The sequence below is a fragment of the Eulemur rufifrons genome, chromosome 8, assembly GCF_041146395.1.
Source record: "Eulemur rufifrons isolate Redbay chromosome 8, OSU_ERuf_1, whole genome shotgun sequence".
NCBI lineage: Eukaryota > Metazoa > Chordata > Mammalia > Primates > Lemuridae > Eulemur > Eulemur rufifrons.
Genome location: NC_090990.1, coordinates 28938480 through 28965554, shown reverse-complemented (window position 1 = coordinate 28965554; position 27075 = coordinate 28938480). Strand labels below are relative to the sequence as shown.

The following is a 27075-nucleotide window of genomic DNA, read 5'->3' as shown; positions in this document are numbered from 1 at the left end:
TAGGCAAAGTCCGAGGGCTCCGGGCCAGGTTGGGCCCTGGGCAGGGTTAGTGGACAGCTCGGGAGGAGGCACTGGGGGGGGCTAGGTCCTGGGGGAAGGCAGAGGAAAAAGGAAGCCAAGTTGATGGCATCCCCCAGGCTCCCTGCCGGAGTCCTTCGCCCTACACCATCCTCCTTGCCAGTCCCAGAGTGGAGTTTCTAAAATACGAATCTGCCCGTGTTACCCCCGACTTTAGTTCCTTCCTGTCTTCTTCTCAGGAAGTTGCTGCTCCTCAGGCTGGCCCCTCACCGTCACGCCTGGCCCTGCTCACATCCCAGCCTCTTCTCTGGACACCTTTTGCCTCTTCTAGGCTCTCACTTTTCTGACTCCTTGCTGTTCTTTGCAAATGCCCTGTTCAGCCTGACCTCTGGGTCTTTGCAGGTGCTAGTCCCCTGCTTGAAACACTGTTCCTTGCCCCTCTTTGCCTGGCTGGCTCCTACTCATCTTTCAGATCTCAGTATAGGCTTCCCAGCCTTCCCAGCCCTGCTCAGTTGGGGGGTGGGCTTGGCCCTGGATGCTGGGCTCCCACAGGACTCCGTGCTGCTCAGACATGGCACTTAACACCCTGCCTGGTAGCTGCCAGCCTCCTGGCCCATCTTCCCCAGGGGGCAGGCGAGGGTCTGGTTCACTCTGCTCTGTCCCCAGCGTCTGGCATAGGGCTTGGTCCCAAGGGACTTCCAGTGAAGCCTTCCCAAATGAAAGAGCTAGAGGGAACAAATGAGTCCTCGGTGTAGAACTAGGGTGGGAGCAGAACCTTGGACTTTGAGGCTCAACTGCTCCTCACATCACTCCCCTGGCAGCTGGCAGACATGGTCAGAGTGAGCTAGCGGGGTGAGATCACAGCTTCTACAGCTGGACTTCTGGGGTTTGAATCCTGGGCCTGCCACCTACACCCAGGCAAGTTACTTAAGTCCTTTGTACCTCATTTTCCTCATCTGAAAAATGGGCATAACAATAGTACCTCCCTCATAGGGTGGTTAAGAGGGAACAGTGAGAGAAGGCATGGCAAGTTCTCAGAGCAGCATCTGGCACAGGATCGATGCTCAGGAAGGATTCGCTATTATTATCTTTATTATTATTGAGAGCCAGAGCTGAGGGCGAGGCCGAGACTCAGAGAGGGAGGTGACTGCTGGAAGCTGCCAAGCAGGAATGTGTCTCTTGCCTTCCCACCTGCACTGTGATCGCGACCCCCGCCCCCCCCCCGCCCCCCCCCGACACACACACCCTGCAAGCCGCTCCAGCCTCCCACGGCACAGACTCCTTGCACACTCGGGCTCTCCGGGCACTCGGCTGTCTGAACTGAGCCCAGAAAACTCCCATCCTCCTGGGCAGGCACCACTTACTGGCTGTGTGACAAGGGTACGGGGTTAACCTCTAAGCTTCAGTGTCCTCCTCTGCACAATGGGGATAATGATAGGACCCACCTCCTGGGGCTCTTGGAAGGATTAAACGAAGCCACGTGTGAAAAGTATTTAGCACAATACCCGGCGGAGATTAGACTATGAATCTTACTAAATGATGACCTCTGCTCTGAGACCTCCAGCCAGCTCCGGTCAGTGCACCGTTTGCCTCCAGCCTGGGTGCGTCCCTGGGCTGCTGCCCGGGCTCCTGAGGAAAGGAATTGCTAGTCTGGCCAACCTGCTCTTACGGAGCCTGTGTGCCACCCCCCGCCAATGTCTCTTCGTCAGGGTTCAAACCAGTACAGGTGAGGGTGAGATGAGCAGCCCAGGACCCCCGAGGAGTGGCAGCCTGTGATGGGAAGATAAAAATATTAAAACCACCACAACCCCTCTGCTCTTCACAGCATTTTGTAGTTCACCAAGCACTTGATGTAGGTGAAGCAGCCCTGTGAGGTGGGCAGGCAAAGATGGCGACTGTCATTCTATGCGGAAGGAAGCTGGTGCCTCAGAGAGGTTGGTCACCTGCCTGGCGTCACACAGCCTTTAGGAAGCGGAGGCAGGAGGTGAACCCCAGCCTGCCAACTCCTGGTCCCGTGCTCCTTTAACTCCTGATTCTGGCTGACCCTTCCCCCACCAACCCACGCTTGAGAAAGAGCCTGGCTGGGCCTGGCCATGCTGTGCTCCAGCCAGGGCAGGGGCTGAGGCTTCTCCACCCCCACCGACTCCTCCCTCTCTGGCCCCCCGCAGCTCAGGAGGGAGGAGCCAGGGTGGCGCCCAGACTCAGGGATTTTACGCACCGGTAAAATTTCCAAAAACACTTTGGGGACTGCATAAGTATGTCAACTTTTTATTTTGCCAAGTAAGGACAATTTTTTAAAAATTCCCAGCCCATCATTTCATAAAAGAAAGGACATAATTTCATACTCAAACACAGTCTTTAAATGGAATAAATTTAGCTTTATGAAAGAGTCACCACATTGTCCTTATTTTCCTAGCTTTTGCCTTAGGCCACTAAAAACTGCCATGGGTCTGCTGAGGAGTTGGACAAGCATTCGGAGGTTGGACTTGGCAGTCACACAGACGTGGGTTCAAGTCCTGACGCTGCCACAGACAAACCCTGTAACTTGTGTGTGTTATTTCTCTTCTCTGAGCCTCAGTTTGTTGTCTGCAGCATGAGAACAATAATAGTGACTGCCACATAGCATGTACTGGAAGAATCAGGCGGCCTAGTGTCTGCAGAGCGCTTGCCCAGATCAGTGAGGCCCTGGTTTCCATCCAGTGTCCCTGCCCTGCCCTGTCAGGCCCCCCCTGCCCACAGGGTAAGTAAGGCCTGACAATTGAGGTCCTCAGGGCCCAGGACACGCCAGATGCTGCGTGTCTCGGGGCGCAGGGGTTAGGGGGACAGGTCCCATCTCACAGCTTTCGCCCCAGCCGTTCCCTCCGCCCGGTGTGCGTGACCAGCTGGGTGTCTCCACGCACGGGACTGAGGGACTCTTTCTCCACTTCTCTTTAGTTGGCAAAACCCTTCTCATCCTTACGACTTGGCCTCGATGCCACCTTCATCCCTCACTCGGCAAACATTCGCTAATTACCACCCATGGGCCAAGCACAGTGCTCAGCCCCCACCCACCCAGTTCGCATAGCCCGGTGAGGAAAAGCAAAGGACAAACAGGGCTGGGTGGGCAGAGCTGACCTGGGGTGAGGGTGGGCAGAAGCACCTCCACGAAGAGGTGGTGCCCAGACTGGGATTGAGGATGAATAGGAGGAGGTAGGGAGGGGGGGATGAATAGGACAAGGGAGGGGGTCACAGGCAGAAGAACACATGGAGCACTAAATAGCACACCACTTTGGGACACTGAGTCATTTCTTAGGTGAAGAGCAAAGAATGCTTGTGGGGAGGGGGTTTCTGACTTGGCCACTGGGGGTGGGGGCGTTGCTGTCAGGTGGACCAAGGAAGGAGGGCAGGTCTAGGGGGATGAGGAGGAGAGGCGTCAGCAGGTGGCCGCACAGGAGGCTCAGGCATGAAACTGCAGAAGGCACGGCTGTCATCCCGGAGGGAACCCTTGATGTCACAGCACTGCATGAGACCACCCCCCAAAACTGTGTACAGAGAACAAGACAAAGCCCCGACATTCAAGGAGCAGAGAGAGGAGGCAGAGCTTCTGCCAGAACCAAGAGGGAAGAGGCAGAGGTGGCTGTGAGGAAAGCCAAGGGGAAGCGTGTCCAAGAAGGAAGGCGACAGGCTCGGCCTCTTGCACAGGGCAGCTGGCGGAGTGGCTGAGTGCACGGCTCCCGGGAGCCACGTTCTGCATCTGAATCCTGCCTCTACCCCCATCGGCTATGTTGATGGTTAGGCAAGTCATTTAACTTCTTTGTGCCTTAGTCCCCTTATCTAGAACATAGGGCTAATATGGTTTTTATGTGTTTGGGAGGGGTTTTTTTTTTTTATTTTTGAGACAGGTGTCCATCTGTCCCCCAGGCTGGAGTGGGGTGGTGTGAGCATAGCTCACTGCAGCCTTGAACTCTTGGGCTCAAGCGATCCTCCTGCCTCAGCCTCCCCAGTAGCCAAGACTACAGGCACTTGCCACCACGCCTACCTAAATTTTTTTTTTTTTTTTTTTTTTTGGAGAGATGAGATCTTGCTATGTTGCCCAGGCTGGTCTTTTTTTGTTTGTTTGTTCATTTTTATTTTTTTTATATTAATCATTTACAAAATATGGACCGCTTCACGAATTGGCGTGCCATCCTTGTGTAGGGGCCATGCTAATCTTCTCTGTATCGTTCCAATTTTAGTATATATGTTGCTGAAGCGAGCATCCCAGGCTGGTCTTGAACTCCTGGGCTTAAGTGATCCTCCCACCTCGGTCTCCCAAAGTACTGGGATTACAGGTGTGAGCCACCGTGCCCAGCCAGTGTATTTTAAGTATAAAAAGCATGGCGGCGGGAGGACTGATACCCTCAGCCTTCTTGCACCCCCAGGTTTCACCTCCCTCCCTCTGCTGGGCCATGGGTCACACTTTCCTCCCTTGTTCTGTCTCTCCCACCAATCCCCAGAGGCTGGAAAAATGAGATGAGTGAATGAACTCAGGGGCTGCTCCCTCCTCTCAGAGAACAGGGGCAGCGGGAAGGCAGCACCCTCTTGAGCTCCTCTAGTATCATGAGGAGAGGTGGAGAAGGCCCCCATGTGAGCTGCATCCTTGGGCAATCAGGTCCCTCCTCCTGGCCTCAGTTTCCCCATCTGTGAAATGAAGCCTGTGGATCTGCTCATGCTCTGAGGTCCCCTGGCTCTGATGTTCCGTAGCAAGGATGTATGGAGAGAGGACAAGGACAGAAAGGCCTATTCCTGACCTGCTGGCCCTGACCCCAAGAGAGGAAGTTCCGTGGGTCTGGGTCCCCACTGTGCCCGGGGCTGGTCCCTCTAGCAGAGGGTGGCAGCTGGGCCAAGACGGGCAGGAGCGGAGGTGCCTGGGGATTATGCTGACAGGGCTGTTCCCTCTCTCCCTCCTTTCCCCATCCCCTCCCCTCCCCGGGGACAGACAAGCCCAGCAAAAAATAAACCCAAAGACAGTGACCTGGACAGGCCGAGGCCCCAGAGAGGAGCGGCCGGGAAGGAAGGGTGGAGGAGGTGCAGCCTGTGACCCTCCCCACCACTGCCCCAAAGCAGTGGGTACCTGACTGGATCCCTGCCCACCCCCAAAGTTGGGCTCAGAGGGAGCAGGCATCTACCCTCTGTCGTTCACACTGTGGGGAGGGGAGCTTTTCCTTTGCTTAATAGGGACCATTAGAGCAAATATTTTGTCTGGCCCAGCTAGACGGGGGTGTCCAAGCTTGGGAAGAGTACCTGAGGGAATCTCACTCCACCTCCTGGTTATTGGGCAGTCCTTCCTGCTGTCTGACCTCCATCCCTTCTGCTTCATTTATCTCCAGCAAGCTTTCCCTCTGTCCCACCTGCCTGGCCCCAAGGGGTCTGAGGAGTCTCAGCAGAGCATACCCCAATATTTCCCTCCAGCCCCTAGGCCAGAGACCCTGCTCCACGCACGGCTCCCCAAATCTCCAGGAGGAAAGGACGAGGGAAGGCGTCGCTGAGCTCCCTGCTCCCTCTGCCTCCCTCCCTCAGGCGCTGCCCACGGATTCCCAGCCCAATTAGTCTGCTGCCTGGGGCTGCCCTCCCCGGGTGCCAACCCCCAGGGCACGCAGATCTTACCCTAGGGACAGAGTTGCCCAGAGAGCCTGGAGTCCTGGGGAGGGGGGCTCTCTGGGAGCCCCAGAGGTCTGATCAGCACCTTCTCCCCAGCCTCTCAGAGCCTCTCTTGGGGCAGGCAGCTTCCTGGGTGCCCTTTTAAGTGCCACCCTGTCCTCTGAGGTGGCCCAGGAGAAGGTGCTGGAAGACGAACTCTCCACCCCCAACTCTATAAAAGTCAAGGTCCTGAGACAGCAGCTCCTCTCATCCATTCAGCACTGCTCTGTGCCAGACAACCCCAAGTGGTCCGCTCTCCTGTTAGGCCCATTTTACAGAAGAGGCTACTGAGGCTGGGGACTGGGATCTAGTAGGTGTGGGCACCTTCCCAGTAAGGGCTGAGATCTCTAAATCTCCTCTGGGACTCCCTCCCCTCATTCTCTGAGATGATTTGCTTGGAAGAAGGTGGGCGTGTGCCCCTCTCTCCCAGGAGTCCCCGGCTGCCTGTTTGAGAGCCATGGCTCCACTTCCATCTCCCTGGGGCCAGGCTAGCTGCCAGGGCTGGACAACAAGGTCTAAAGCTCGGCCTCATAATGACACTTGGCATACACCTCCTCCCCACGCACGCTCGCAGCCACGCGCAGACCTCTCTTCGAGCCTGGTGAGAGGAGACAGTGGAGGCCAGTGGTCCCGTGGGCTCCGCAGCCTCCTCACGGCGCCCCTCCCCGCCACCCCGGGCACACCCAGACATACCGTGCTGAGCTAGGGCCACCTGTCAAACCTCGCCCCAGAGGAAAAGGATGATGACAACAATAACAATATAATAATAATGGTGACAAGGGTAATGGCTAACGGTTGTGCCCTGCACAGTGTCTGGTGGTTTATCTCATCTAGCCCTGACAATCCTAGAGGCAGGTGTTATTATTCCCATTCCCAGATGAGAAAAACGAAGCTCAGAGAGGTTAAGTAACTTCCCCAAGGACACATGACTGCTAGAGGTAGAGGCAGAAATGAACCCAAATCCGTCAGACTCGGCGCCCATGCTCTAAACTCAAGCTCCCACTATTCCCCCGCTCCCAGCCTCTCAACTCCCACACTAGGGGCTGCCCCAGGCAGACACTCAGAAGTCTCTGCTGGGCCCCCTCCCCCACAGAGAATTGGACCCGCCCAAGGACTTGCCCAAAGACCCACATCGGTGCAGGGAGGTGGGGGGACCTCACGTGGGCTGCTCCAAGTCTGGGGAGTTCCCTGCATGGCTTCCTTTCGGGGCAAGGGCAGGGCCTTGGCCAGTTCTGTAGATCCTTCCTCTCTCCCTGCTCCCAGGCAGTTCCGGCTCCCTCGACTGGCTCAGAGAACCTTAAATTAATTACCCACTCAAAGTGCTGCCATCAGCCCAAGAATAATCACCTCTTGAGACACTCCTGGCTCCAACCTTCCAAGCATATAGGCTTCTGCAGCAACAGGGATTGAAGTTAGACATCCAGCAGGGCTTCCTCCATGGCAAGAATGAATGTACTAGGGAGCTGGGGAGGGGTAGGCAGACCATGAGGGCTCTACCCTGCCACCCGGAACCCCAAAGGGGAACTTGGGGAGAAGGGAGCAAAGGAGTGTAAGGGGGAGAAAAAGGGGAGGAGTGAGGTAGTTTAGGAATACCATGGTCTCTCCCTGCTCCTTACAAAGATCAAGCCAAAGGCCAGGCTGAAAAGCAGCAGCACGAAAAATTTGGGTCACACTCAAAGACTCCCAATCACAAGGCGAAGTTCTTAGAGCATCAGTCTTCCCTATTGGCTAGGGCTAAGAAATTGTTATCTAAAGTCCTGATCTGGTAGACAAAAGCCTTGGGTTCCCGGCACAGTCCTACCACTGACTCACTAGGCAAGACCTCAGATGAGTATCTGCGCCCTTCTGTGCCTTGGTGTGCCCAGCAGTACACCGCAAGGTTGGATGGAAGGACCTCAGAGGGCCCTCCAGGAGCAGCGAGGGCCAGCAAAGCTCTAGGAAGCCGGCCACCCTACTCCTGCGTGAGTCTGGGGCTGCCCTCCAGGGTGGACGCACAAATACAGACAGACCTATAAGGGCAGCCCTGCAGTTGTGGATAGTGAAGGCAAATCATTCAAGTAATGGAGCCAGCTCTGTTCTGTCCTAGGGGTCTGGGCTGGAGCCACAGGCCAGCTGTGAGTCTCTGGCTACGTGTCTGTGACGCTGGGGAAAAGGCAGGGGCAGCTGTGCACTAGACGCCTTTTCACTGGATGCGTGCCGCATGTGTGCCAGCGTCGCAGTGAGTGTGCACGCGAGGCATTCAGACGGACACACAGTGGGGAGATGCGTGTACATCAAAAGTGTGGCCGCATTGGGTAAGGCTGGAAGTTTCCACTCAATTCCACAAAATGCGATCACTGCCCACCCCCGCTGCCTGTGTGCCGGGTGCCCGGGCCGGAGAGATGGATGACACAGGCGCACTGCTCTGAGGAGCCTGGGCTTGGCTGAGGCCGAGGTGCAGGGAGCGACGGCTCCAAGTCAGGCCCGGCTCTAGGCCGAGGCCCTTCCACGTTAACTGAGTGACCTCTCCTAAGTCTCCACCTCCTCACCTGTCAAATGAGGAGGACCACAGTTCCCACCTGGCCGGGCTGTTGAAGGGCGCAGCGAGAGCGGTTTACAGAGCGTGCTCAGCACGTAGCCCGTGCTGCACGCACCATCAGAGATTTCACTTCAAACTCTGAGTGCCTGGCCAGGCGGCCGCAGGGAACAGTTAACAGCCTGTTGGTCCCCTGCATCTGCCACTAATTTACCATGTGACTTTGATCTTCAGCGCCTCAGTTGTCTCATAAGTAAAATGGGGCTGTCAAATGTAAGGACCGACCTAGCAGGGATGCCTAAGGGTTCTGGGTACATCTTCCTGGGATTATTCCAACCCAGGCGACATTCCCTCTCTCAGATGGTCAGCAGGGGACGTCACGGGGCTCCGGGTTTAGGAGTCTGAGGGCCCCAGGAGCTGCCCCCACCTCCTCGTTCCCCATTCCCACAGCTTCTGACCCCGGGGACAAGGCTGAGGGAGGATGTTTACAGAGCCATAAACCTTCACATAGAGGGTTTGCTAGGCAGCTGGGGGCTGGGAGCAGCGGGCACCCGTCTCCCAGCACCTTGGAGAGGCTGGCGGGAGAGGGGGTCTTGCTCAGCCCCTTCCGGCCCTCTGGCTTCCAGGGAGGCCGGTGTGGCCTCCGAGGGGGGGTGTTGCTCACCCCGAGCTGGCGTTCGGCACCAGCATTCCTCCCGAGGGCTCAGACAGTAGGATGGGCGGCAAGGTGGTATTTCTTAAAATTCAGGGAGCGGGGCCTCTGAAGAGTTGAGGGCTTAAATCATAGACTGGGGCACAGGGAGGGGTTTGGGGCTTGGTGATGGGACTGAGGACCTAGAGAAGGAGAGAGAGCTTACAGAGGGGCCCAGAGACCCCTCATTCTAGATCTCAGCAAGAAGATGGGAGTCAGCAGTTCTCACTTCCCAGAGGCCACAGCTGCTGGCAGGAGAGGCTGTATCAGGGCTTGTCCTCTGGGCCATACCCCAGCCCTAGGTGCCAGAAAGGTGCAGGTTCTGAATGGGGCCCAGAGGGGCCCAGCTGGCAGGTGTGAGGGGGTGTCCCCTAGGGCGAACTGGCGCGCTCACCCCAGCTCCTCCCTCCTTCCCAAGCCCTTCTCTTGCAGGCTCTTCTGCTGGGGCCCCTCCTGCCACAGCCTGCGTCCCTGGGAAGGGGGTCCTACCCATGGGGCCCCCCTCACTTGGGCTGCCTCTGAGGGAGACTGGGGAGGGGGAAAGGATTTGATCAAAAGTGCACCGAGAGGGCTAGAGGTCCAACAGCAGGAAGTACTTCCTGGCAAGAATACACAAGACCCTGCAGCGAGTGACTGAGAAACCCCACATCTGGAGCTCCTCGAGAACAGGAGAGACCTTCTGTGTGGGCCCCTCCCCCAGCCCCAATACTAACAGTCTCTCACACTCAGGCCCTCGCAGCTTACGAAGCGCTTTCCCACCCATTTCCTCATCCAAGACGGAGGCTTGCAAGGCTGGGGTTTCTACCCACTTTGACAACCTAAATCTCAGAGAGGCCCAGTGATCAACCCCAGGCCACAGAGCACACAAAAGGAGGGGCTCCTGACCCTGCAGCCCCCTTTGACCTCTAAGATGGACGACCAATTCGACTAATTCCCTGAGATCCCTTAGCATTGGGATGTTTTCACGCCTCATTTCCTCCCCGCTCCCCGCCCCCCCCCAGCTCCCAAGAAATGCCTAGTCCTGGCCTCCTGGGGACAAGTGGTTAGGACAAGCATGCCCCTGGCCAGGGCATTCCTGGCATCCTGAAGCAGCAGGATGTGGGGTAAAGGTGTCAGCGGATTTAGCTCCTGGAGAGGAAGGGGAGGCCCTTCCAGAGGAGGCCATGGCAGCAGCTGGCCAGGAGAGAGGCAGCAGGTCCTTCACCTCCAGTGACCCTCGTCGGGGCTGAGAGGCCAAGCCTGGCGCTAAGGACCCTCACCTCAGAGCCCATAGGCTTCTCCAGGCCCAGCCATGCGGTAGAAAAGTCACCTTGCAAGAGGAGCCCATGCTGGGCACAGCTGCTCTCTGTGGACTGTCTCACCCTCCTTGGGCCGTGCGGCCACTCTTAGTGAGCAGTCCCCTGCCTCTCGCCCCAACTCCACCAGCACTGAACCTTCATCACTCCAGCGTCCTCTCTGTAGCTGCAAATATTCATCCAGACTTCCTAGTGGGCACTAGGGGTTGGGCTACTCCTAACCGTTGACACCACCCAAAGCTTGACCTCACGTCCTTAACAATTCCAACTCTTTGCCCCCGCCTAGCCCAGCCGGGGTCTTTGCACAAAGTTAAGGCTGCACCACCAGGTACTTAACTGCTGAGAGTTCTCTCTCTCTACCCCTCCCCATGCTAGCATCTCCCACCTCTTCACCTCGAAATTCTGTGGGCCCAGTTCAGATGGGGCAGAGGCAAGCAAGCAGGCATCAGAGGGACAGGCAGGAAGATAGATCCAAGGACAGGTGGGAAAAGACAGGTGGAAGAAGAGTGGACAGTCAGGTGGACAGGTGGATAGACAGATGGACAGATAGGCACACAGATAACAGGACAGGAGGACAGAGGGATGGAAACAGACAAATAGAAGGACAGCCAGACAGTTAGGTGGAGAGATGCACAGACTGGCCAACTTACAGTTGGAAACTCAGTGTGACAGAGGGACAGCCAGACAAGAAGGACTGTCGGACAGTCAAGTGGACAGGCAGTGGGCCACCCAGGAGACCACAACACCAGAGGGCCCTCTCTGACTGTCATGAGAAGGGATTAATAGCAGCACATTTTCCAGGGACCGGAGGTCTCTCACGGGCACCTCGGAGCGTCCCAGCGCCAGGCCCAGCCCTTCAACTGATATCTGTGGGGCCTCTCATGTTCCCGACTGGGCCAGGCCGTCCCCCAAGACTGAGCTCTGAGCTGCCAAAATTCACTCTTCACATCCAAGAGGGGTCAGTGTTTTTGAAAGTTGTAGGAACCGGTGAGGGGGAGGAGAGGGCCTGCAGCCTCAGTGTTTCCAAACCTGCCCCTCTCCTCTTTCTTTTTCCCCAGTGCCCAGAGCCAGGCCTGGTGCCGCCGGCCAGCAAGGCAGGCCAGCAGGGCTGAGCCGCCAGGGCAGGCAGGGCGGGCAGGGCAGGCAGGGTAGCTGCCGCTGCCACTGGGAAGTTGAGGGTGGAGGGGAAAACAGAACGAAAACAGACAAAGTCGGACACTGCACACAGGAGGGTCAGGGCCCAGGTGGCCCACAAGGACCCCAAAACAGCTACAATCAGGGGCCAGCCCTGAGCTGGGGTGAGGGCCGTCCCTGGAGAGGGGCATCTCCAAGGGGAGCCCAGGTGGGAGCCCATCAGAGCTACCTCAGAGCTGGGGAGGAGGCGACAAAGCGTGTGGGGGCCAAGGGGTCCTCTGTGTGTCTGGGACACAGGGAGGCAGAGGTGGGGAAGAGGAAAAGGGAACCGACTTCAGTGGCCCCAGACTTGCAGAGTGGACGGCGGGACAAGCAGCCGGATGTGGGGAGTACCTGGGACAGAGGAGCAGGGCTTGGCGATCAGGACGGAAATAAGGAGTCAGGTGGGGGGAGGTCAGAAGCGAGGTCAAGCAGGGACATCAGGGGTTAGGGTCAGGCTCAGGCTCAGGGAGGATCAGAAACGGGGCTGGGCCTGGGGTGAGAGAGATGAGGGTCGGCAGCGGGGCATGGGGGCAGGAGGCAGAGCCAGGGCGGGGCGGCCGTCCCCAGGGAGCCCAGGCTCGCGCGGGGGCAGCGCGGGGCGGGATCGCGGAGACACGAAAGGGGGCGCGGGGTCGCAAACTTACATGAAGACGTGGTAGACGAAGGCCCAGCCGCGGGGCCGCTCCAGCACGTTGTAGACCCAGTTCTGCAGGCGGCGGTAGCGCTTGTGCGCGGCCGAGGAGCGCTGGCCGCAGGCGGAGCCCGAGCCGGAGCCCGGCCCAGGGAGGGGCGCGCCCGGCGGCAGGGGGCTGCCCAGGAGGCCGAGGCGGCGCGGGGAGCCGCCCCCGCCCGCCTCGCCCTGCTCGCTCTGCACTGCCGTGAGCGCCACCAGCTCGGCGCGGGGGGCGTCCCCGGGCGGGGGGCCCAGGCCGAGGCGGCGCGGGGGGGCCTCGGCCATGGGCGGCGCCGGGCGGGGGGAGGCCGGGGCCCGGGTACGGTCTGGGGCGGGGGCGCGCTCGGGGCGCTCAGCGGCGCATGGCTCGGACCCGGGGCCGGCTGGGCGGCCCGGGGCGGGCGCGGGCGGCGGGGGCTAGGGGCCGGGCCGGGGCCGCGCCGGGGCCGGGGGCGGGCGTTCGGAGCCTGGGGGCCGCCGGAGCCCGCACTGACCGCCCGCTTCCCCGGCGACTGGGGCGGCTCTTTCCGACTCCAACTCTCTTATTACGCGCTCCATGCCGCTCGCCTTTCCACCTGCCGCTGGCTAGCCGCTCACATGTCAACCTCCCCCGCCCCGCCCCTCCCCCGTCCGCCCCCGCCCGCCCCGCGGCCGCCTTCCCAAATCGGGAGGGAGCGAGCGAGCCAGCGAGGCGAGGCGGAGAGAGGGGACGCGGGAGAAGGCGGCGGGGCAGGGCGCGCGGGCCGCGCGGGCCGCCGAGTCGGTGCCCGGGCCGGACCGCGTGGCGGGGGCAGCGCGCGGGGCCGGGAGGCTGGGCGTGTGCGAGTGGTGTGCACGGCGGCGTGGGGCAGTGTGGCCCCGAAGGCCAGCCGGGGCTGGGACTCCGCGAGTGTGGTTGTGGAAAGTGGGGCGTGGAGAGCGGAGTTGTGGCCGTGGTCGGCCGTGGACGGGACGCGGTGTCTCGTGGAGTTTAGGTGTGAATGGGTGGAGGAGTGTCTACTTGTGCGTGCAGCGTGGGTGGCTGTGGGCCCGCCAGGTGGTGGGAGCGAGTCAGTGAAGGTGAAGGTGTGGGTCGTGGGTACGCTGTGGCTGGATGCGAAGACGGATGTGCAAGCTGCGGAGCGGTGGTGTAAGCATGAGGTGTGCCCTTCGGGGTCGTGCCCTTTGTGCCGTTGTGCGGGATGCTCAAGGTGTGCCCAGGGCTGTGCGTGGCTGGGTGTGTAGCTGCAGCCGAAAGGCCTGGTGCCCGCGAGCTGTATCAGAGTGTGTGTGACACAGTGGGCCTCAGGTGTGCTCAGTTTTCCTCCCACCAACTTCCCTTCTTCACGATGGGGGAAGAGCTCCCCAGTTAGGCCACCCTGCTCAGAAGAGGGGCCTCTCCTGATCCCGGGGCCTGCTGCCTGCCTCCCCTTGTCTCACTCCCAGGTCAGGGAACCAGGTTCAGGGCTGATGGGGTGTTTGGAGGTAAGCTCTGAGCCAGTGTGTGGTGGGGGCCGACACCCCCTTCCCCAAAGACCCACAGAATCCCAACCAGGAAAAGGGAGACTTTATCCCATGGATAAAGTTCTTCTCAGTGCACGACCTCCATCTCTCTGGCTGTAGCGGCGGACTTCCCCTTTAGCCCTCCTGCCCTGCACAGGGTGGTATTTGGGTTTCTGGATCCTCTTCCCCTGCCACGCCAGCCGCTCCCTCCGCAGGCCGTGCCCCAGGGTGAAGCGCTTCCACAGCAAACTCTTCCCGGTTCCTCCGGGAGGCTCTCGAGGGACGGAGCCGAGCGGGAGGGGCGGGGGAGGGGGCGGGAAGGCGAGCTCGATTCTCAGCTGTCAGCAAAGGCAGCATTGATCTGCTGAGCGCCGGCGGGGGAGGGAGAGAGGCAGGGCCGTGGGCAGGCAGGGAGGGGGCTGCCGGGACTGGAGGGGTCCCCAAGCTGGGCTTGGCAGCTGGTCCTTACCCCTACCCCGTAGTGACCCTTTCCTCTCTGCCTAGCTGGGGGTGCCTTCTGGGGTCTGACCTGACTGGCTGCTCCTGGCTCCAGGTGTGCCCAGGGCTAGAGCCTAGTGCCCATGGGCAGGTTATGCCCGAATCCTCTACTGGTGGCTGGGGAAGGCTTCTGGGCTGGAGGGCCCCACTATGGATGCTGAGTTAACCATCCTCTCCCTACAAGCTGAAAATAGCACGCAGCCCCCAAATACACAGCACTGCCTCCGTGACTCTGTGGGACTGTCTGGGCCTTCCGAGTCGTGGGTCCTGTGGGTGGGACTAAGGTCTGGGACATGAATGGTGCAAACGAAGGCAGTTGCAAGGGGCCTGGCGGTGTTTCATGGGGGTCTTTCTGAGGCTCTTCTGTGGGCAGAAATAGAACTTGAATTCAGGTTTCCCTTATCACTGCCCAGAATATCTGAAATTGGGTCTGTTCTGGGAAATCTGATCCTCAGGCTAAGCACCACCTCTGGACCCCATGCTTCTCTGCCCAGCTGGGGGACTGCAAAGGTCCCTTCCCATCCTTGTGAGGAGCTGTCACTACAGGGAGAGGGTCTCGTCATCTTTCCCGACTCCGGCTCCAGATTACCCACTCGAAGGCAGCAGAGGGCAGAAAGAGACTGTGGTTGTAGCTAGAGGAATGGAAGTTAGATCTCAGGAAGGACTTTCATAGGGCACAGAAGCCTGTTTGTCCTGCAGGTGTATGTGTAATAGAGGGACATGGAACTCTTCCCAAGGGGTGGGATGGGAGAGATGGTTCTAGGAGGCCATAGCAAAGTTTAGTTAGGGTGTGTGTGTATGTGTGTGTGTGTGTGTATTAAGGAGGGGAGGGGACAGAGGAGAAAGTCCAGTTCAGAGAGGACAGGTGGACACTCTAGGGTCACTCAGCGGCCTTCCTGCCCCCATCTGGATTCCCAGGGCATGACTGGGAGGATGGACTTTCCCCACTGCAGCCTTTGGTGACTAAGACACTTTTCTGAGCAGACAGCTGTCTCAGGCTCGCTCAGCCGGCCCCTCTGCTGGAGAGGATGGGAAGGGGCAGTGTGGTTTCCCATCCTCCTCTTTCCCTCTCTCCCACCTGTTCCCTTGACCCCACCCTCAGCAGCTTTCTTCCCATGCCCAAGCCCTCATCTCCCTCCCTGGTAACGGTGCCCAAATGTCCCCGCTCTGCCCAGACTCACTCTCTAAGACTCACTCCCACCTGGGCAAGTCTTTTCCCAGCTCTGGCTTCAGGGTCCCCATCTGTACTAGAAGGGGGCAGGGCTCCAAGATCTCCTGCAATTCATCACTGTCCCCCTGGTCCATCAATGGAGCAGGTATTGATTGGGAGGAAGGGTGGGGAGGGAGAGTGCTCCCATTTGCTGAGCACCAACTGTGTGCCAGGTCCTGTCCCTTTTGGGACAAAGAGCAGCCCTTTGCTTGTGAGAAAACTTAGGCTCAAAGAGGTGTGGAGACTCGCCTAAGGACACACAACCCATTTGTGACCCCGGAACTGTCTGTGACCTGTGCTCTCCCCTGGCTGGCACCTGCCTACTGGGCACTGAGTGCTGGGATCAGCTGGGGGCTTAGGAGAACCACACATGGCCAATGCTTGTTCTCCAGAACTCATTCCTGCCAGGGAGTGAGACTTCCAGGTTTGAAAAGCATTGAGGTCTGGAAGGACCTAGGACTTTGGTCTCTCAGGCTAGGCTCAAGCCTGTCGCTGAGTTCCCTGTGACCCCAGGTCAATCAAGGCCTCAGACTCCTTTCCTGAAGTAGGAGGGAGTGACTTAAGTCAGAGGTTTTCACACTTTATCAGCAATAGAATCCATTTTACAGACAGAATCATAAGGTAGCACTCCGGTGTGTGCAAAGCTTTGGAGCAAAGGTGCTCTGGTTGAATTGGGGTGAGGGTATCTGGGTTACACCCACCTGTCTCCTCCTCCCTCCCTGTACCCCAGAACCTCCTGGGCTTTCTTACAGCTCTAAGGGTTGTTAGGGGTCAGATGAGGGAGAAGTCCCCACAGGCAATGACAGAGGGAGCCTTCCCGGTGATGGGAGTGGGGAGAACTTGGAGAAGTTCAGAGAATTACAACCAATAATACCTGCAGTTCCCATTACTGAGCCTCATGCTAACTGCTAAGCCTTGTGCAGGACACTTTACCTACATTGTCTAGTTCAGCATCCCAACAACCCTGTGACTTAATACTGTTCACACCCCCATTTTACAGCCCAGGAAGACTGAGGCTCAGTGAAGAGACTTGCCTTGCTCATAACCCCTGTGCTGCAATGTGTGCAGGGGCTGGGAGGTGGGGGTTACTGGGGTGGGGAGGATGTTACAGAGCACGGGGGAGCAAGAGCAATCTTAGCCAGGAGGACACGGGAGGCCTCGAATGCCAGGCTGAAGGGTCCAGTTTGGCCTGATAAGAAACAGGAAGCCCAGCCAGGGCTCGGGCCTGGGCATGCTGCAGAGGCTGTGGCTCCCTACAGGAGAGCTCAGGAGGGGTGAAGCGGGAAGCACCAGCACCTGGGGAGGTTGGCAGTGCCAGAGGCAGAAAGAGCATTGAACTACAACTCATGGCTGGGCTTCCAGTCCTGGCTCTCCCTCTGGACTAGCTGGTGACCTTGGGCAAGTCACTCCACCGCTTCCCCACCTCCCCTGGCTCTCTGGAGGGCTGAATGCAATCATGTGTGAGAAAGTCGCAGATCATGCAGGGAGCTGCACAAATGTGAACCATTCATCTTACTACTCTTTAGGCGTGTGTTTGAGGTGGAAGGGGAGATGCTATGGGAATTTCCTGGTCCTGGCAGCTCTTCTCAATCTAGGAGGGCTTCCTAGGAGGGGACTGGAATGCTCACAGGGTGACAGCATCACACTATTTACCTCTGGGACTCCACCCCCACTGAAAGCAGGAGGAGAAGGTATGAAAGAAACTCCTTTTTCCTGTTCCCTGTGCAGCCCAGAAAGGACACAAGACTCAAGCCACCCAGCAGATGACAGTTTCTCTCCCTGCCCCATCACCCTGATCTGTCCCCAGCCTAGACCAAGCAGGCCTGGCCAGTCAGCTCAGAGCCACAGGAAGTGGGGAGGGAGCAGTGTCGCTGAGCTCAGCGAAAGTGAACCCCCATTGATCCTAAGGGCTGGAGGGGGCCCCCAGGGAGGAGAAACAGAGGGAGGAAGGGGTGTGGAAATGAAGATCAAAGCCATCCCCTTCTTGCTGCTCCTCTTCTGCCTTCAGGATTCTTCCTCCTTAACCTCAACTTCTGGAAGACCATGCAGAAGGCAACAGTGCTGTGGTCCTGCTGGTAGGCTCCACATTCTCCGTGAGAGCCACTGGGACAGTGGAGTTGGTTGAAAAATGAAGAGGAAGGATTTTTCTGAGTTGCTGAGTATGCAATGGAAAAGAACTTCCATGCTCCCCTGGTGGGAGCAACTTGGATGAGAGCTCAGGGAGGGAGATGCTGTGAGTAGGAGGGACTGAAGATTGGTAGCAGGGAAGGGGTTTAGAAAGCAGATGACACCTGGTAAGGGAGAGAGGGGTTGAGGGCGGAGAATGGGGGCTCCAAAGAGAGGCCAGGGGCTCAGTGGCAGAGGTGGGAGGCTCAGAGAGTGGGACTTCATCCAGGTCAAGCTTGATTAAAAGCTTATTGATGCCCCTGGGAGAGGAGAGGGAACAAAGCCACCCTAACGGCTTGGAGCTTGTGGGGGGAGGGGTCCCCTCAGCATCTTTCTGTGACTCTAAATTGCCAAAACTGTAAAAAAAAACAAAAAACCCACTTATTGAAGTCCCTCCTATTTGAAATATTAGATATTGCAAGGTAAATGCTGGATACTTTTTAAAAAAAATACATATTCAAGCTCAAAAGCAAGAATGAGAAATTGTTACAGGCCATAAATGAGATGGAATTCCTGGTGGCAAGCAGGAGTTGAAGCTGAGCGAGGGTTCAGTATTCCAGTAGGGGTGGGAAATATAGTTGCAGACCCCATCAGTGGCAGGGGCTAAACTGTAGGCTCCCTACTTAAAGCTGGTTCTAGGAAAGTGTGGCCTGCCATGAACAGGACTAAAATCCTTCTGCCTGCTAGCCACCTGGCTCTGGCTTTCGGTAGAAAGAGTACCCGTATGAGTATGACACCTCAGCCTGTCTACATGGGGTGTGGGCTCAGGATTTGATATCCATGCCATGCAAAAATCACAATCCAAGACACTAGCATAAGAGCTGGTTTGAGGCTGGTGCACTTCCACACGGCTTGATCACATATAACAGAAATCATGACTTAGGGCAGCCTCCATATCTCAGGGCACAGTCAGAAAAATGTGCAGAAAATAATCTCAAGGATAAATTTCCCAACATATTAGAAGCACAATACCTTCAGAGACATATCTCTCATGGGAGAATTCATACCAAAAGATCTAGAGATAATAGAGCAATCTGAAAGGAAGTTTAATATAGTTAAAATCTTCAAGAAGATAAAGGAAGAAATAGCATCTATAAAACAAGAACAGAAAGATATCGAACAGGAACATGTAGCAGAAATGAACAGAACTGTCTAGAAATTTTAGAAATGAAAACTAAAGTCACTGACATTTTAAAAAATCAATGGATGGGTTAGTAAATATTGCTGAGGAGAGAATGAATGAATGAGAAGCTAGAATAGGAAATCCTCCAGAATGAAGAACAGAACAATAAAGAGATTAAATTTATGAAAGAAAAGATAATAGGGGCCGGGCGCGGTGGCTCACGCCTGTAATCCTAGCACTCTGGGAGGCCGAGGTGGGCGGATCGTTTGAGCTCAGAAGTTCGAGACCAGCCTGAGCAAGAGCGAGACCCCATCTCTACTAAAAATAGAAAGAAATTATATGGACAGCTAAAAATATATATAGAAAAAATTAGCCGGGCATGGTGGCACATGCCTGTAGTCCCAGCTACTCGGGAGGCTGAGACAGGAGGATCGCTTGAGCCCAGGAGTTTGAGGTTGCTGTGAGCAAGGCTGACGCCACGGCACTCACTCTAGCCCGGGCAACAGAGTGAGACTCTGTCTCAAAGAAAAAAAAAAAAAAAAAAAAAAAAAAAAAGAAAAGATAATAGGGTTGAATGAGAAACCCCAACATATGTATTAAAGTTGCAGAAAGAGATACTGGAGTGACTAAGCTCTTTCCAAACGTAAGACATGAATTTCTAGATTTAAAAGCCCCACAGCTTGCTTAGTAAAAACCAAAACAAACAAAACTACATCTAGACACCTTGTAGTCAAAGTGTAGAATATCAAGAATAAAGAGGAAATTCTAAAGGCCACCAGAGAGAAAAGATAGCTTATCTACAAAGGTTCAATAATTGAACTGACAGTAAGCTTCTCATCAGCAACAACAGATGCCAAAAGACAATGGAATATATCTTCAGAGTGCTGAGGGCAAATAATTGTGAACCTAGAATTCCATATTTTGCCAAACTGTCTTTTAAATGAAAGGGCAAAATAAAGACATTTTGACACATACAAGATCTTAGAAAGCTTCTGTTCCACAGACCTTCACAGAGAGAGGTGCAGGGACTGAGGGAGGGGCTGGGAGCTCACAGGTGATGGGGCTCAGGGATAGGGAGGGAGGCGGGGCTCTGCTTCCGATCTCTCAGCACCAGGCAGAGGAGCCTCGCCCAGCCTGGCCCAGTGGGGGCCCAGCTCAGGTTCTTCCCTTCTGAGTGCCAGCCTTACTGTCCTTCTGCCTCCTCTTCCTGGGCCATGGTAGGGGCCTGGCTCTAGGGCCTTTGAAGAGGCCATGCCCAAGTTGCTCATGTGACTGGGCACTTGTCCTCTACGCTAGGGTCCTCTCTTGGGAGGTCAGAGACCACCTTACAGAGGCCTATAGATGGCGGGAGCCATGGGACAAAGGTTAGGTCCTACCTAGGGCGTGGTGCGGAAGGGGACTTTCATTCTCTACAGGAAATGAATCACAGAGGGGACAAGACCACCTGGGACAGGGGCTCCTTCTTGGAGCATCTGGCTCCATTCAACCAGCTGGTGCCCTTGGGCAATTTCTCAATCTCTTTGAGCCTCAATTCCTTGCTTATAAAATGGGGCGAATACCTACCTTATTTGACGTGAAGATGAAATGAGAATCCATTTAGGTACTAAGCTTTAGAAGTATTTTCCAGTACAGAAATTTCTTAGAAGGACAATCTCCATCTAACACCCCTGCCTAGCATATTATCAGAGATCAATAAAAAATTGCTAACAAGAAAAAAAAGTCACGGTGAGAGCAGATGAGCAGAGCTGGGAATGTGCGCAGTATGGCTGCAAGGATGGGTTTGTGTTCATTCACCCACTCACCGCTTACTGTTACCCTCTTGGTGCCAGGCCCAGAGGCACAGAGATGACCCTGAACTGGCGAAGGACCACCTGTGAGGAAGATAGCCCAAACCAGCAAGTTCTAACAGAGGGATAGGGGGTTTCCTCAGAGCCTAACTTGGTCTTGTGTTTACTGTCTATCCCCCCCATTCCCACCTCCAACCCAACAGTCAATATTAGCTCCGTGATAGCAGGGACCTCTAGATTTAAGCAGTATTTACAACGTTCAAAACAATGTCTGACACACAGGAGGTGTCAAAGGAACATTTGCTGAATGACTGTGTATATGAACTCTAATAACAGAGGTTGTAGAAGTTGAAGAGGTCTTCGCTGACTTTGCCCCAGGAATTAGAAGTTTCTCAGCAAGGGCCATTTAAATTGGGCCTTGATGGATGGACAGGAGATCAATAAGTGAAAAAAGAAGTAAAAGGGCATTCCAGGCATGGGCCGGCACATTCAGAAAACACAGAGGTGAGTTCAGGAACCAGTGAGTAATTGGGTGTGACAGGAACACGGAGTGAGGGGGTTGTGGGGAAGGGAAAGTGGGAAGAAACAAAGCTGGAAAGATAAGGACCTTGAATGAACTTGGGCTGTCAGAAAGTCCTTCTTCAAATCTAACTACCCACCTTGGTGCAATACTCTGGTAAGGGTAGTGTTTCCAGCCCTCGCGGTTATCCTAGGGAGCCCTCTCCGTTCAAAGGGTGAGGGTCTGATCAGGAAGGGGCTAAGGATCTAGTACCCATTGAGAAAGGGGACAGTCATATCATAACCCCCTTGATTCCCAGAACTGTCTCCAGTAGAGATGAGGGTGAGACAGGGCACCTCCCAGACTCAGGTGAGGGATGCATGCTGCCCCCTTGTGGCCCTGGCAGACCAGAGCAGCAAGGAAGCCAGCCAGATAGTGGGCTTGCAATTCCAGGGGTCTCCAATCTCCAACATCAGCCCCCTGGAAAGTTATCCCAACTACCAGCTGTCCTCAGACCAGACCCAATTGCTTTATTTATTCTACGTATACTCAGGGCTGGGCCAGTTGGTTCAGGGAGCCTGAGTAAAAGGAGACAGCTCACATTTAGTAAAGCCTTGTTTTTTTATACACACATACACATCACCTTTGGCCAAAGAGCAACTGTGTTTGCAGAGTGGGAAGTGGGGGTGTCAGTCCAGTGTTTTGGTTTCAGCTCCACCCCCAATTCATGAAGTGACCTTGGGCAAGTCACTGCACTTCACTAGACCTCCCATGACTCCATCTGTATAACACAGGGATCATGATCCCTCTTCCTGTCTCCCCGGCAGGGTCGTTCTGAAGATCATCAGAGGACGGATGCTGCAAGTGCTAGGAAAAATGTTCAAAGAGTGCTCCGGATGTAAGGGGATCGTGCTGGGTATTAGATAGGGGCTCTCTAGGGCTGCACCAAAGGGTTTGTTTACACTAGGATGGGCCCTGCTGGCAGAAAAATTTAAAGAGAAAGTGTTCAGCAGGGAAGCTACCTACCAATCACAACTGATCGAAACATCTCCAAAACAAGCATGCAAGTCTGTGGGGAAATGGGGACCCACTGATTGGCCTGAAATTCCAATCGAACAAGTCAAAGAGCAGCAAGGTGGGAAAGAGCATGCCAGGAACTGAAATAGTGGGGCTCCTGCCTTTTCGGAGACCAGGGCCCTCTACACACTTGCTTTCTCTCTCTTGCATTCTCTGCACTTGCGACTGGGCACATGGCTATTGGTGAAAACTTGCTTATTGTATGATGTCTCACCAAGACATGTTCTGGTACAGGATAGCTGGAAAGGCCAGAAGACCTCCTTTAGAGAAAAGTCCAGAGATTTTGAAGATGAAGGTAACTGGATATAGGAGGAGGGGACTGAACTTGGGAGTCAGACGCATATGGGGGCTGACCTACTGACTTCTCATGGTGACAGTACCACTTGCTTTACCTACCCTGATGATATTGGAAGGCTACCACATATCACAAACCTCAAAACTAAGACAACTGCTTTTGCAAAACAACGTTTTCTTTCTTTCATAGTGTGAATCCCTCACCTGGTCCCATCTCTTTTTGCTTTGGTGGCAGGAAGCTCAGGGTCAAATAATTCTAACAACTAGGTAGGGCTTTATGGCCATCACATTTGTGTTCTGGTTTTCTATGATCCTGATTTCCTAGTCAATTATATTTGTCCTAATTTTAATTTGTCTTATTTTATTATTTCATGTGTTATGTTTTCATTGCAAGCCATCTCAGTTTTTCTTGTGGAATGAGGTAAGGTATACTTAAGTAAATGAATTAAAATGAAATAGATAACATAGATGGCCAAGTACTTTATAAACTACCAGCATCAAGAAGACACAGTCAACAGGACTCCCCCAATCCAAAAGTAAAGGGCAGAGCTGACCAGATCTGAATCTGGGCAAGATATTTAAATAGATCCAAGAGATCTGGGTCATCTCTTGGGAAGAAGAAAGAACAGAAGGCAGGAGTGTTACCTGAATCTTTGCTCATTCTTGAAAACCAATCCATGTCCTACCCCCATGATCTAGAGTGGGGGATATTTGGTGAGGGAATCATAACAGTATCAGGCTCGGACTTGAAATCTTCAAATATAAGCCTCTTTCCCCCATTCCCACCTCACCCTTTGAGACAGTCTCAAGACAAGGAGTGGCCCATGGTTTTATGGCAAGTCTATATCTACCTACGTTTCCTGGCACCCAGTTCACTGCTCTTCCCATGACAACAGTCCTCATTCTAGTTGTAAGGATGACATGGTAGAGGTGAGAAAGGTGGCTCATCACCGGCCTCTGTGGCCAATAAAGAAGTGGGATGCTCTTTCTATTCTCCACACTTAACAGGAAGCAGGCCCTGGCTGGAGAACCCCTCTGATCTGCTGGCTGACAAGGGGCCTGGGCTGCTCTCCACGGCCAGAGCCATGCCTTTAGTAATGGGCATGGCCAAGGCAGGCAACTCAGAGTGCCAGCCTGTGCCAGGCAGGACTGGAGGGGTTTATCTCGTTTCTTGTTTGCAGCACAGAGCCAGCTTTCTCCATGAGAGATGCCCCCTTGACCCTCAACTAAGCAGGGCACAGCTCAATCTGACACACGTGTGGTAGTCCAGTAAGCAATGTGGGTGGGCACCTCTGAGCAGCAAACATATTCTGATGAAGTTCACTTTTAAAATTGGCCGAGGACCTCACTTTGACTCAGATATACGACGTAAGTTACCTTAGCTTTTGACATCCCCTTCTCACAAGGGGATTGTATGGTATGCTTCCCACATACCATACAATATGAGGACAAATGAACTTTTCCACGCCTTTCCCAAGCAAAGTGGCCCCAGGAATGCCCCCAGACAGAGAAACCCAGACTAATTATCTAAAATGAGATTTATTGCATTTCATGCAGTTTGAAGTCCATGCAGCAAAGGAGACTAGCACAATTTTTAATGAATTTAAAAAATAAAGGCTGGGAGGAGGGGCAGAAAATGCACAAAGTTCTAGTCTCCTCGGGTCCCTGGGAGAGCAGGGTGTGGGAATGAAACCACCCACTCTCCATGGGGAATGAGTCTGTCTCTAAATGCAAGGAATGTTTCCATGGCCTCTGGGTGCAAACACACAGAGGTGAGTGCAGGGGGTGGAGAGAGGACCACTAGTGAAAAAGCAGGTACACACATTCACCTAATTCACTCTGAGGGCAGAACAAGGTGGCAAATCTTGGGGGCAGCAGCTGTTCCAAGAGTTAGGAAATACCGTATGGCACACCCCGGGGAGATTTGCTCCTAAAAAGAAGTGGCAGTGAGAACCAAAAAAGAAAAACAAAAGGAGAAATATTCCTTCAACCACACTCTTTAAGAAAATGCCATAAATATGTTATTTAATATTTTCATTTCATAGCATTGGACACACAGCTTAACATACTGAAATATTGATTCCTTGGAGAAAAAAAAAATGGAAAAAGGGAAACAAAAAATATTGCATCTTTCTGCTGGAGAATCTTGGCCCCCAGGCGTGGGGCGTAGTGCACCAGTGTCCTAGCCTGCAGGAGGCGCTGAGGTCGGCCGGGTCCTCTGGGGAGGGAGGCTGTGCCCATCGCCTGGGGCTGTATGGCAAAAATTGTGTTGGGTGTCCTTGGCCTTGCCAGCTCAGGCCCTCAGTCGCCGGTCACCTGGGGGGCCTGCCCGTCGGAGGGCTGGTTGGCTGACTGGATGAACATGGGCTGGGCGAGGTCCTGGCCCGCAGGCATGGTGACTTGCTGGATCTGGTAGAGCTGCTGCGAGGGGTGGAGAGGAGAGAGTGAGGTCATCCCCGGGAGAGGGGCATGCAGCTCCCTATGGGCCTCCAGCTGGTTGGGGGTCCCAGATACCTCAACCACCACCCAGTGCAAGGCGTCAGAAGGAGGAGGGGATGTGGAGCTCTGCTGGGGATGGGAGCAGCAGACACAGGAGGCACCAGCCCGGTGTGAGGGGGGGTGTGTGGTGGGCAGGGAAGAGGTGCAGGGAGTTGAATTTCCTGCGGATTTCACTTCTCTGGGCTCTGCCTCTCCCGTTAGCTCAGAGACTCGAGCTTGCTGCACGCTGTTCCTCTGTGACAAACACAAGCAATTCGAACCACTGTACCAGCAGCTTGGAAGTCAGCATTTCCCCAACTCTTGGTAACCCTCACTGGCAGGGGCAGTAGGATTACCCCCTCTCCTCCTTTCCTTAGAGTATCTGACTCAGGTTGAAGCTATACTGAACCTGCATTTTCTACATGGGCCCTGCTAATGAGGGGGCCTGGTATTAAACACTTGCTACAGCCAAGACCCATGAAGGGTGGAGAACAAGCTCACACAGCCACTTAAGACGGTTAGGGCCAACGAGCCACTTGGTTTCTCAGGTGCCCCCCCAGAGAAACCAAAAGCCAAGACCCGGCTAGGTGCGGTGGTTCACGCTGTAATCCTAGCCCTCTGGGAGGCTGAGGTGGGAGGATCACTCAAGCTCAGGAGTTTGAGACCAGCCTGAGCAACAGTGAGACCCTGTCTCTACTAAAAATATAAAAAATTAGCTGGGCATGGTGGCATGCACCTGTACTCCCAGCTACTTGGAAGGTCGAAGCAGGAAGATTGCTTGAGCCCAGGAGTTTGAGGTTGCAGTGAGCTATAATGACGCCACTGTACTTGAGCCAGGGCGACAAAGCGAGACTCTGGGGAAAAAACAAAAGCCAAGACCCCCATAGAAACCCTGGCGTGTAGGCCTAGCATGTGGTGCTAGGAGAAGCCAGAGGTGAGTCCTGATGCTAGCTCTTCTCTCTTTTGGGCAGCAGACAGCACAAGTGTGGGTGTGTCATCCTATCATGTGCTCAGTGGTCTCTGGGACTGTACTGTGAGGGGAAAGCAAGAGGGAAAAGGGAAGATGCCTTCCTTGCATGGGTCTAATATTACTGAATTTCAGGAACCGAGAGAGCTTGGGAGGTCACACGTTCTCTGCATTTCAACTAGCCCATGCTATTAAAAAAGCATCAAGGCTTAGGGAAAAAAAACAGTCCTACAGAGAGAGGAAGTAAGAGACTCGCATCGCATTCCAGTCCTGGCTCTGAAATGACCAGCACTTCCCATCTCTGGGGCTCAGTTTACCCATCTGTAAAATGGCAATGTGGGTTATATGTCTAAGACTATTTTTAGTCCCACAGGTCTATAAATCTAAAGGATACGTGCCTTGATTTAAAGACTGTTCTTGTTTGAACAATTCCTGTCCACTCATTGTTAGTGGAGGATAGGACAGTTGCCCTAACCATCCAAACCCAGATACTACCTGTTACCCTGCCCCCCAACTCCTCACCCTTTGCCCCTGCCCCAGGTGGGTACCCTACCTGTCCATCTGTGAACTGGCTGAACTGCTGCTGTCCTTGTTGGACCTCTGTCTGTGTAATCTGTAGGAATCAAGATGGCAGAGTAGGCACGTCAGCTCCAAGGGTCTGGGCCTGCCGGCCCACCAGCCCACCACCGAGGAGAGGATTGTGAAGATCAGGTCAGACAACGCATATAAAGTAGCCAGAAGGTGCTGGATGAGTAGTAGGAAAGGAAGGGTCATTCCCAATCTCCTAGCACTGATGGCTACCCAAAGAGTTGGCCCCACATAGGCACACTGAGAACCCTGGAGCATGTAATAATACAACTCTCATACCCATCTCTCTCAGGTCCACCTACTCCCCCAACCACCCACTCACCTCAAGGTCTGAGGCTCCAACAGAACACCTAGTTTCTATGTGCTATGGTTTGGGGTAGACATCCTGAGAGTCCTTCAGCTAGTGAAGGCAGATTGCAAAATGTTGGGCGAAGTGTTAAGTGGTCCCTTTCATTCTTGGAAGGTGGGCTCCAAACCAAACCCTTATCACCCAGATTATCTGAATGGAATATGAAACACCCGGGCGAGCAAGTGGCCTTGGCCCTGGCAGTCCTCGTGGCAAACCTATGAAGTACTTTTTCCGAGATAGGCAATATGCAGCCCTCTGGGCCAAGGGAGTGGAGGAGGAAGGGGGAGGGACAGGGGAGGAGCAAGGAAAATATTTATCACATGTACTTAGAACATTATGTGGGGATTTTAGAATAAACTTACTGACATGCAGAACTGCATCATATAATGACAACTGCTGGGAGCAGCTTGGTAAACTAGAAAGAGGACTGGAACGTGCATGTGTGTGCATCTATGGAACACTGGACTGGCAACGTCCCGTGTGCACCATCTCCTTGAATCATCACAGCCAGCCAGCAAGGTAAGGGCTGTC

The 27075-nt window shown here is 54.8% G+C and overlaps 2 protein-coding genes and 1 non-coding gene across 9 annotated transcripts in view; all 3 read right to left on the bottom strand.

Moving 5' to 3' along the window:
- Nucleotides 1-12628, bottom strand: part of KCNQ4 (potassium voltage-gated channel subfamily Q member 4) — a 51771-nt gene extending 39143 nt beyond the window's left edge. For both annotated transcript variants that reach the window (XM_069477776.1, XM_069477777.1), the window contains exon 1: nucleotides 11998-12628. In XM_069477776.1, coding sequence (XP_069333877.1) covers nucleotides 11998-12311 — 314 coding nt within the window. In that variant the 5' untranslated portion in view covers nucleotides 12312-12628. The remainder of the gene's footprint in view (nucleotides 1-11997) is intronic.
- Nucleotides 4150-4256, bottom strand: LOC138391036 (U6 spliceosomal RNA). Its single transcript, XR_011234679.1, has one exon. It is a non-coding gene; the product is annotated as a U6 spliceosomal RNA (small nuclear RNA).
- Nucleotides 12629-23685: 11057 nt separating the features above from the next.
- NFYC (nuclear transcription factor Y subunit gamma) overlaps nucleotides 23686-27075 on the bottom strand; it is a 73249-nt gene continuing 69859 nt past the window's right edge. For 2 of the 6 annotated variants that reach the window (XM_069479793.1, XM_069479796.1), the window contains 2 exons: nucleotides 26161-26220; nucleotides 23686-24583 (listed from right to left, as the gene is read on the bottom strand). In XM_069479793.1, the coding sequence (XP_069335894.1) occupies nucleotides 24464-24583; nucleotides 26161-26220 (180 nt within the window). In that variant the 3' untranslated portion in view covers nucleotides 23686-24463. Of the gene's footprint in view, nucleotides 24896-26160; nucleotides 26221-27075 lie in introns of all 6 variants that reach the window. The other 4 variants (XM_069479795.1, XM_069479791.1, XM_069479792.1 and 1 more) reach the window with 4 other exon arrangements.